The 11173-nt window shown below is 47.1% G+C and overlaps 1 protein-coding gene across 1 annotated transcript; it reads left to right on the plus strand.

Annotated features, from left to right (window-relative positions):
* The first annotated feature begins 19 nt into the window (after positions 1 to 19).
* C3H1orf131 (chromosome 3 C1orf131 homolog) lies at positions 20 to 7340 on the plus strand. Its single transcript, XM_064445655.1, has 6 exons — positions 20 to 98; positions 2853 to 2909; positions 4424 to 4519; positions 5226 to 5312; positions 6299 to 6351; positions 7004 to 7340. The coding sequence occupies exons 1-6, from the start codon at positions 81 to 83 to the stop codon at positions 7131 to 7133; spliced, it is 441 nt and encodes a 146-aa protein (XP_064301725.1). The 5' UTR covers positions 20 to 80; the 3' UTR covers positions 7134 to 7340.
* The last annotated feature ends 3833 nt before the right edge of the window (positions 7341 to 11173 follow it).

An 11173-nucleotide genomic window follows, 5' to 3' on the forward strand; every position in this document is an offset into this window, starting at 1 on the left:
GTGGGGACCGGGGAAGGGAAAAGGGTTGGGCGTTCACTCTGAAGCGGAGCGACGGCGGCCGCGCACGGCTGACCGGGGGCATGTGTTCCGGCACGCAGGTGAGGAGCCCGGCGCTCGGGGCGCCGCGGAGGACAGTGAGGCGGCGGCGGTGGAGGAGGAGAGCCGGGGACTGCAGCCGGCAGTGGGAAGTGCCGGCGGGGCGGCGGGCGGGCGGCGCGGAGCCCGCGGCTTCTTCGGGGAGCTGCGGGCCGAGCTGGGCGCTGCTGCCGCCGCCCCGCCGCCCCCCGCCCCCCCGCCGGCCGTGGAGGTCGTCGTGTTCCGCGGGAGGAAGAAGAAGGTTCGGCCCAGCCCCGCGGTGGCACCCGCCGGCAGCGCCCAGGTAGGGCCAGGCCTGGCCGTGGGCCTCGGTGCGACGGGGCGCGCTCCCGGGGTACGGCACCGGCTCAGTTCTCCAAAGCACCGGTTTGGGTTTTTTAAAGCCACACCAGAGACTTTACAGTGAGCAGGGACTGGACTGGGTTGCCCTTTTCTGGTGACAGCTCAAACCAAACAAAACCCTCGGCGTGTTTGGGGTGTGTGGGGGGTGTCTCTCTCCCCAGACTCTCCCCATAAATTGCAAGATACCTTCTCTAATTACCCCCACCCCCACCCCCCAGTTTCTTCCCCCTTGCTGATACAACTGCCTGTAAATCCAGGATCCTTCAGCTGCCTGTATGTTCAGTTTGATGGCATCCAGCCCTTCTGATTCCCAACAGGGCTGCAGGCAGGATTTGAAGGCTCTTTTTTATGCCAATTTCAGAAGATCTTTGGATAAATATCCTGTATTTGCAACAGGTGTATCCCAACAAAATAAGCTGATCTGCAGATAGGAGTGTCAAGATGGCAAGCAGTGAATGAAACGGAAAACAAAGCTTCTCTGCCTAAGCGGTTTTGTGTTCATGTGAATAGGTGTGGATGTGAGGTGCCAAAGCTTCCTTCTCTTCCCTGGCATCGCAGCAGCGCTTGGCTGTTCACGAGCAATGTGCATCTTGGAGGACCAGTGTTGGGTGGTTGATGGGGGACAGCATGACAGCGTTAGATCTCAGTCCTCTGGCTTGGTTTGTGGGTGCTAAATTCCCTTGTGCTACCAAAAACTATAGCCGAGTGGCTTCAACAGAGAGGCCCGGATTAGGTTTGGCTGGAAGCAGAGCTGCCTTCCATGCTAACCAGAAGGTCCCTTGGTCACTGGTTGGTCTCCAGATCTTATAGGTTCTCTGGTTGTTTTCTTTGAGTCATTTTTATGGCCGTAATGTCAGAAGCACAATTCTAAAATAAGCTCTGATGGGCCAACACGTGGCTGTCTTGAATTAACAGAGACTTACTGGTATCTGAGGTTTGACTGCTTGGAATTGGGAAGTTCAAGAGTCTGACCAAGCAGTTGGTTGAATTGATAAACTTTTGTGCTTTTTTCCAGCATGTTTTCCTCTAAAAATTGCCCATGATGTTTATTTTCTTATGCTTTTTACAACTTAAATTTTTCTGCCTGAAAAGACTGGTGTTAGGCTTGTCAGTAAAGAGCTCTGAAAATAACCAGGTTTATTTCTGGTTGAGACAGACAATTTTGTGTAGAAGCTTTTGCAGAGTTGAGACAAGTTTGGGTTTGGCTCTGGTGGATGCAGAAGGAAGCTCTGATGTAACCCTGGACCTGAACCTGTGACTTGACTTGACTTAACATCCTGGAGATGTGAAAAAGAAACGCATTAAAAGCATTCAGGTTCAGTTTAAATACATATGTGTATTACTCTTGCATCCTCAGAGGGGAAAGAGTGCCGTTGAGAGTAAACAGAAAAAGATAAGGGGGTGCTACTCTGGTTTCCCTGACAGTGCTGCCTGCCTGCACCCGCACGCCTGGGAGCAGGCAGAGCACCCGCTCGGAGAGGTGGTTCAGCACGTCCTTCCCAATATCAAGAGTCGGACACAAACTAAAATAACTCGGGGAGATCTGTTACCGCTCTGAAGTGTCGCATGTGGGACACTCCCGTAGCAAGCAGGAGTGGAGCTCTTCCTGGGAATTTTGCACTTCTTTTTCATCCTAGGATACAATCTGTTCCCTGCCCAACTAAGAACTGCCGATGGAAGGTGTCTGTGTAAATAGTGGAGTAAAAAAGATGTAGTTTTTGCTGATCTCATTTTGAGCAAGTAATTTCTTTAAACAGCATTAAGTGGGGTGTGCCGTTTGCTGACAGTGCTTCCTTTGGAGTATTTTCTCTTGCATTAGTTAAGCTGGATATGTGCACTAATATATGTCCATACAGTTACAAATTAAGCTTGTTCTGCGTGTTGCCACCAGCTATCAGAACATGCACTATTATCATTGTGTTCTCTCTCTCAAACAAAATGACTTAAAATTCGTGTCCTATCCTGTGTTAGCAGTTTGGTATGGATTTGGAAGTGGAAATATGCGTGACGTTTAGCTCACATGTGGCAGTTTTTCTCTTATAAGATGTAACTTATACTTGAAGGTATAAAAATTAATTGCAGCTATTAATATCTTTCTGAATTCTGAAAGTCTTTCTAAGTGTTAGCAGAAGATCCCGGCAAGAAAATGCAGGATAAAGCTGTATGCACTGTGCTATAATGGTACCCTATAAATTGTGCAAGGTTGTTCCACTAAGACCCTATAATATCTACATAGCAAAAATGCTCTTTTAATAAATCCAGGTGATAAAGCTAGAAAAATACACTGCTGGAAAGCTGTATACTCCCTACAACTCATTTTACATTTCACTGCTTTCCAAAAACACTATTACAATCAGCATTTACACTGGTGTTACTTGTTATATTAATTTGAAATGTTCTGTTTTTCTTTATAGACCAAAATAGTGAATGAAGAGAAAAATGCAAACGAACAAGAATTTAACTTTGAAAAAGTAAGTCAGCAGACTTATCTAATCTCACTATTTTAGCATGCACGGGTGTGTATTTATATCCTTGGGAAAGCTACAGTGGGACCAATGGGAAACGCTTCCAGAAAAGGTTATCCCTTGTAGGTGAGGATTTCCAAAGAGGTAATTCTGGCTGCATGCCGTGCCCAAAGGAGAAGCGTGGTGGCTGTTGCCAGCTGCTCTGTGTGAAGGGAGGTGTGTAACAACTCGGTGGCCTTTCTTTCTCATCTTCCAGTGAGAATTTGAGGAGTGTCACTGTATGTTAGCTGTGTAAAGCTGTGTGAGTACCCGAAAGGTATCGCCTAGCTCTTTCAGGCCCAGGGTGGTAATACTGGATTCCTGATCTCGTGTGGGAGGGGAAATAAAAAAGCATATTGGCATCTATTTTGGAAACAGCAGATGACTTTTTTCCATTTGTCTTTTTGTTCTCATCTGTTCTTATATGAGTGTAAGTAGCACTGGCCGCCTTAGATACTGATCCATTTACAGATCTGTGCAAGTTGTATTACATGCCTGATCTCTGCTCAGGGACATGCTGTGATCCAGTGAAGTCTCTCACTGGAGATTCTGCCTGGAGCTCTGTACTGCTGAGAACAGTGGAGATTTAACCACTGCCTTTAAAAAGGTTATTAATTCACCACTGGTTTTGCCAGAGTATTCTTGTATAGCGTCAACTATACGTGTGTGCGTGTGTGGTCAAACCACCTCACCATCTGCCCATCCATGTTTCTCACTGGTTAAGTGCTCTGCAGCCAAGGAATTAAGATGCTTTGTAAACGTTGGGTGCTGTGGGTAGCGTGTTTCCTTGTTCTTTGTGCAGCATGGCATGATTCATTTTTTATCCAGAGGAGATCCGTTCCATGTGTAGTTTTCTGTGAAATCAGGAGAATCGAAAATTGTCCCTGTCAGTCCTCATTGTCCAGAGATTAGATGGACAGTGGCTAACTGTTCTGCAGTATAGCTCCAAACTCAGTTAGTTTTGTTTTTATAGCACAGCCTGATTTTTTTCAGCCCGGAAAAGAGAAGACTGAGGGGGGATCTTATTATATCTTATAAGCTTATAAATATCTGAAGGGCGGGTGTCAGGGGGATGGGGCCGGGCTCTTTTCAGCGGTGCCCAACGCCAGGCCAAGGGGCCACGGGCACAAGCTGGAACACGGGAAGCTCCACCTGAACATGAGGACAAACCCCTTTGCTGTGCGGGTGCCAGAGCAGGGGCACAGGCTGCCCAGAGAGGCTGTGGGGTCCCTTCCCTGGAGACATTCACCCCCCGCCTGGACGCAGCCCTGTGCCCCTGCTCTGGGGGTGCCTGCTCCAGCAGGGGTGGGACGGGATGAGCTCCAGAGGGCCCTTCCAACCCCTACCATTCTGGGATTCTGTGATTTCAGGTATTAGCCAGGGTTTCTTTGGGAGTATGACTTTTTTTGTGGTCTGTCAAGTGTTATTTTACAACAGGTTGGACAAATTACAAGTGCTGGCAATTTTCTGTAATGATCTAGGCTCGTCTGGAAGTGCACAAGTTTGGAATCACGGGCTACAGGAAGCAGGAGCAACGTGTATGGGAACAGGAGCGTGCTGTCATGCTGGGAGCCAAGGTAACTGTTGCTTGGTTTGTGCTGGGTGATCACCCAGCTGTTACAGCCCAGGAAAGCGGTAAAAAACACTGAGGAGGGGTTTGGCACTACTTTTTTAAAACACAATATTCCCTACCCTGACCCTTCTCCCACTTCATTCTTACTTCTACATTTTCTATGCTGTCTTGTCTATCTTCTGTAGACGTTTGGAAAATTAGCATAGTTGTGTTATCAGAGATGTTATATTGATGAAATATGACTGAGGTGGAAAACAACATATACTAATTTTTAATCAGTCCATTCAAAGCTAAATTGTTGGAGGCAGGGGCTTGCTTTTTAAAGCTTCACTCTCCCAGTGAGTTAAAGATGGACAAAATTTTTCAGTTTTATTTATCATCAATAGTGTAAAAGAAAAAAATAATTGTGTAGGTCTTTTTGGAGGGGGGAGGGATATGGTTTTCTTTCTAACTCACTGTGTATGTGGAAACCTTGTAGGACTGATACAGAGCATAAACATCCCTCTCTGCTGTCTCCACCAAGAAAGATATGGTCTTTATGGGTCTACCTTACACCAATTAAGTCCCTTCCTCTCACCTGAAAGGAAATAAATGTTTTCTAATGTTTCACCACCACCACCTGAAAAATACTGTCCATGCAAGCGTGTGAATATATTTTTGAACCCATTTGAAAATTTCCTCAGTGGCATCCCTCCCAATCTTTATTGCAGCCCCCCAAAAAGGAACACATGAACTACAAGACTTACCAAGAGAAAATGAAAGAGAAAAAAGCAGCGAAGGATGATGATAAGGGAAAGGTTTGTGTGAAATTTTCTCTCTATTAAGACAGCATGTAAGAGCTAGCCCAAGAGCCTGACAGATAATGCCTCAGGCGCAGGAGGACTGCCCGAGCTTGATGCCCGCTGCTCCCCATGGAATGGTTTCCTGGCTCCAGTGGGACTAATCTCATCAGTAAAAGCTGACTGTGCGCAGTATGAAAGGCACAGAGCTAGGCTTCTGTCCTGGTGGGTTTCACTGCCTCATTCTTTGAGGCTGATAGACTGATGACATAAAATCAGCAGGTTTGTGGGTTTCTTTTTTTTCCCCCTTGCCTCTTAAGGGAAAAAAAAACGGCCCTCCATTGAAGTTTGCATGTTGTCTAACCACAGAGAGCTGGATCTTCAGCTGGTTTTATATCAGCACAATTCCATCTAGGATCTTGCGTATTATTTAAAGCCAGGGTGAGGCTTCTGTTGCATCCGTCCTCCAGCATGGCCCATCTGGCTCCAAGCCTACTCCCTGCCTCCCCATGGAGTCTTGTAGGTGGGAGCAGGCTGCGGCGCGGGTAATTGCTCTATCAGCCTGTTTCCTGCCACCCTCTTCTCCAGGGGACCTACTTCTCCTCTGTCATGTGGCCCAAAGAGCATCCAGTGCATGACCAGGCACGGTTGAACCCTGTTATTTGACAGGTACACTCAGTCAGGTGACTGGGCACACCTGCCTGGTAGCAAGTCCATCTTTTGGCCCAAGGATCTGTCACACGCCCAAGAAGCAAACCTCTCTCCTCGTGTGGCTGGGTTTGTGCCTCCTCACATGGCAGGGGCAGCATGTTGGTCGTGAGAGGTGACAGGAAGGGCTCTGAGTACTCCTAGCAGTGCTTCCATAATGTGTTGCATCACTCCTGGCCTGCTTTAAATGCCTGCTGCTCTGTGAAGCAAAGACTACCACGTGCTTTGTGTGCAGATGGTTGTTTACCCAAGATGCTCTGTTCCTTTTCCATTAAAATACGTATCTTTAAAAACAGGAACATAAAGGTGATTCTCTTAAGAAGAAGAAGAAGAAAGAACAGAAGGAGAGGTGAGCTGTTTTTAAAGTCGTTAAAATTGACTTGCTTTTGTATCGCCTCCCCAGTGTATTTCCCCTGCATAACTATGCGTAGTCTTATACCAGAAGTCACAGTGGAAGGAACTTCAACTGCAGAACAACTCGGTCACAGACTGGTGACCTTGCTCTGTGCCTGGCGATTTCAGAGGCTTAAGTTACACAGCTTAACTGAAAATATGTCAGTTCTGCCCCAACGTGTCTGAGACTGCAGCTGGAGGCGAGATGCGTGGAAGTCCCTGTGTGCGGACTCAGGATGTGCCACTTACTCTGAGCATTTGCCCTGAGAAATTATTTCTGCGAAACACGAGCTCCAGTACACAGAGGCTTGAAAGGTGAAGTGGTGTTCTTCATCACAGTGTAGCAGGTTCACTGAAATGTACTCTTGTAACTTCCTTCTCTAGCCAAAAGTCTTTCTGTTTCTAAATTTTAAAAACGTAAATAAATGTGCTGCAAATTTTCAGTGGCTATGCAGGTAATAAATGTTCTGGGGCCATTACCTGCTATGATTTGATATTCCATAATACCAAACTCTGATTGCATAAACAGGTGATATTTTTCACCATATTAATCGTTTTCATGAGTTTCTGTTGTTTCTCTTAATTCTTCCCCCCGCTTCCTATTTCAGGAAGGCCAAAAGGAAGAAATCAGTGCCTAGCATTTGGCCTGCAGGACAAGTTGGAAAATTCAGAGATGGGACCTTGATTCTGCAAAGCCATGACATAAAGAAAATTAAATCATCTAAAGTTATCAAATGAACTTATGATACAGAGTGAAATGGACAATACGCATAAGATAGAATTCACGTTGCTACCAACACAGACTAATGGAGCCTCTTGCCTTCCCACCATATCCTTTTTTTACCTTACTTGTTGAAGGATTTTTTATATTCCATTCTGCCTTGGGAAGAACATGAGAATTTACCATTTAGTAAATAAAAATAAGACTTTCTATTAAGAATGCTACACAGGCTATTTTTAGTAGTCAATACGTGCTAAAGAAAGCATTTCACTTTCTAGAATCAGCTCATTGGCTATAAGTAAAACATTCATTTCATCCATTAATTAATGGATTAAAATATATAGGTCTTCGCTTTCATCTGGAAGGAATATGGAAAAAGCAATACCTTACCTGCTCTGAACCTGAAGCAGGTATTCCCAGACACTTACTGGGCAAACATCTGTTTCTGTATCTTTATGATCTGTTAGTGGATAGTGGAACTGCACAACAGTTTTCCGGTCCAGCATAACCTCTTAAGGTTTCAAAATTATCTGCTTTGGAATGAAAATGAGATTCTCTGAAGTTTTGTCTCAGGTAAGAGTTATGAACTCGACTTGTATATCCCTGCAGAGATCTCCAAATAAGCACTGTTTCAAATGGTGGTTTAGTGGCTTGGTTTGTTTGTTTTTAAAAACAAAACCCTGTAAGACTGAGCCAAATGAGACGCAGACACTTAGTAGCTACTGGGTGTTTGTGGTTAACTCATGTTTGTTTTGATCGGTGTTCCAATGCTCCAATGGAGTTAAATCCAGTTGGTGGCCAGTCACGAGCGGGGTTCCCCGGGGCTCAGTGTTGGGGCCAGTTCTGTTTAATATCTTTATCAAGGATCTGGACAAGGGGATCGAGTGCACCCTCAGTAACTCTGCAGATGACACCAAGTTGGGCGAGAGTGTCGTTTTGCTCGAGGGTAGGAAGGTTCTGCAGAGGGACCTGGACAGGCTGGATCGATGGGCCGAGGCCAATTGTGTGAGGTTTAACAAGTCCAAGAGCTGGGTCCTGCCCTTGGGTCACACCAACCCCAGGCAGCGCCCCAGGCCTGGGGCAGAGGGGCTGGGAAGTGCCTGGCGGAGAAGGCCCTGGGGGGGCTGGCTGACAGCCGGCTGGGCATGAGCCAGCAGTGCCCAGGTGGCCAAGGAGGCCACCAGCCCCCAGGCTTGTGTCAGCACTGGTGTGGCCAGCAGGAGCCGGGCAGGGATGGGGCCCCTGTGCTCGGCCCTGGGGAGGCCCCACCTCGAATGCTGGGCTCAGGTTTGGGCCCCTCGGGACAAGAAGGGCCTTGAGGGGCTGGAGCGTGTCCAGAGAAGGGCAGCGGGGCTGGGGCAGGGTCTGGAGCACAAGTGTGCTGGGGGGCGGCTGAGGGGGCTGGGGGGGTTTAGCCTGGAGAAGGGGAGGCTGAGGGGAGGCTGAGGGGAGCCCTTCTTGCTCTCTGCAGCTGCCTGAAAGGGGCTGGAGTGAGGGGGGGGCTGGTCTCTGCTCCCAGGTCATTAGTGATGGGATGAGAGGAAACGGCCTCGAGCTGTGTCAGGGGAGGTTTATAGAGTGTGGTCAGGCCCTGGCACAGGCTGCCCAGAGAGGTGGGGGAGTCACCATCCCTGAGTGTATTTAAAAGACGTGCAGACGTGGCCCTTCAGGGCACGGTTTATGAAACATGGTAGCGTTGGGTTAACGGTTGGGACTTGATGGTCTTAGAGGTCTCTTCCAACCTTAATGATTCTATGCCTTGTAAGGCTTTTCTCTGAAATCTTTTTCAAAACTGAAGTTTTAGTGCTATTTGGGTTTCAGCGATTTGGTGTTTCTGAAAGAACAGTTTTGTTCTCTGTACCTAAATATTTTTTTGGTTTTAAGGTTGTGTTTCCATTAGAAATGGCAATACTTGGTAACCTTCCAAAATGTCCTCTCCGTTCTACCTCAAGCTAAAGAAACTTGAATATTTTAGAGGGAGGCAAAAATAAAGTTAACTGTTAAATGACAGAAGAAAAAGTTCATGCTGTGTTGTTCATATGTAAGGTTATCTGGAGCTTGTTTGAACAGTTCTGGCAGTGAAGCAGGTGTATCCAAGAACGAAAACAGCCCTTACTGGGGAAACTTCTGGGTGTATTGGTGAAATTCAGGGTACCCCTCGGCGGGGAGGGAGCAAAGCACGCTGCCTGGCTGCCGCCTGGGAGCCTGAGTAAGGCGCTCTCTGACCCTGAGCGAGCAGCGAGGTCTGCGCCAGCCTGCAGCTGGCAAGGAGGACACCCCAAACAGCAGCATCGGAGGCTGCCCCCTTCACAGGAGAGGAAAGTATTCTGGGGGGGAGCCACCCCACAGAAGGGGATGCTTCCTGGCATGCTCCTTCCCCCACACCTTCCGCCTTACTTTCAGGTCCTAGAGAAGTGTCCTGCCAGCGCAGAGAGGACTAAGAGGAGGGAGAGGGCCCGGAGGGAACAAGAGCTGGGCAAAAAGCGGAAGGGAGTGTTTCTGGAGCCATGTGGGAAGAGCAGGGTGGTGCAGAGTTGGGTTGCTAAGTACTGTTATCACGTTTCGTAATTGTATCATTTAATTTCTTCCTATTCAGTATTGGTTGCAGATTCATACCAGAATTAACAATCCTGTCTGGTTACATACTTAGAGAAATGTCAAATCATGATTGCATGTGAAGGTGTGATCGCTAACCAGAGCTGAGTACAGAGCATCGAGGCTTGTTGAGGCAACGGATGGGCTTTGGATGTTGTGGCATAACCTCTATTTTTTAATTCCTGGTTAATCCTCGAACTCGGTTTTTCACTACTCGCTTCTAGATAAAGTTTTGTTCAGCTGGCTTTGGGTGTAACGTGTTGTGGGAGTTTATGTCCTCAATCAGCGTTGGTAATTTAAAGGGTTCATTTTCCACCCCCACAGCTCCCAAAAGCTATATAGGAATGAAACTTGGTCAGAATGGAGCGCCTAATTTTTGCAGCCCTGGTCTCAAGCTTGTAAGCTCTGTTAAAGAATAGTTGAAAAAAAAAATCCGTTCTTAAAATAAAAAGCTGAAAACTGAAATGCCAAGCTGACAGCGGAACGTTAAACTTGGGGAAGAAAATAAAAGCTTATTAAAAAATTAGCATTTTCTCACTCATTTAACATTGGCGTGTATGCATTATGAAAACGTTCTGTTGTATGGTGATAGGTTCCCTTTTTTTACTTTTTAATATATCAAATCCCCACAGCGGATTGAGCTGGCCATGCTACATCCTTGTAGGATGCTGTTCTCAGATAAACACGGTACCTTCAGTCCTGTTTTGTTACTAGATGCGTTAACAAAAATGGTGACAACTGACATTTGGCTAACAAATCTGAGAACCTGTTATGCACCTAGTGTTCCTCTGGACTGGCGTGTGCTATTAATTACGCAAGTAATTAACAGATTATGTGAGCGTATGTTCAGGCAGCAGGCTGCATTGCTTTTGGAGCATGTGCTGATACACGAAAGCCAGTGTTGACTGAATAACTGATTGATTATGGGCAAGGGAGAGCAGGGACTATTTTATTTTGCCTTCTACCTGCATCGAATAGAGGAACGAGGGATAAAGGAAGAAGGCAAGGATTTCTCCTTACCTGCTGTCTTTCGCATGCCCTTCCCTGTGACGGTTAGCTCTATTCCTATCTCCTCATATGCCAAAACCACGGTGATTATCCTTCCTCCCAGTCAAACCCTTTGCCATGAAGGAGTTGATGCCAAGGTGGTGTTGTCTCTTACAGGGGGGAAAAAAAAAAAAACCAAAAGGCCATGATGGATGGTGTCACCCCACTCCTGCCTGTACTCGCTCTGCTTGTTTCGGCCGGGTTTCTGTTTCGTACCGTGGCACTGCTGTCCGTGTGTCGCCATGCTCTATTCTGCTTTAGGAACAGACATTTATGAAGGTTGCGTAGCTGCAGCGAGTGCCGTTTTGCAGGGGCTGAGGGTGCTGCCTCTCTAGCATGGCTCAGTCTCTCACAAGGCACCCGCTTGATAGAGGTGTGCAGCTCCAAGACGGTATGTCATTTTAAACCATCTCAC

The sequence above is a fragment of the Phalacrocorax carbo genome, chromosome 3, assembly GCF_963921805.1.
Source record: "Phalacrocorax carbo chromosome 3, bPhaCar2.1, whole genome shotgun sequence".
Classification (NCBI taxonomy): Eukaryota; Metazoa; Chordata; class Aves; order Suliformes; family Phalacrocoracidae; genus Phalacrocorax; species Phalacrocorax carbo.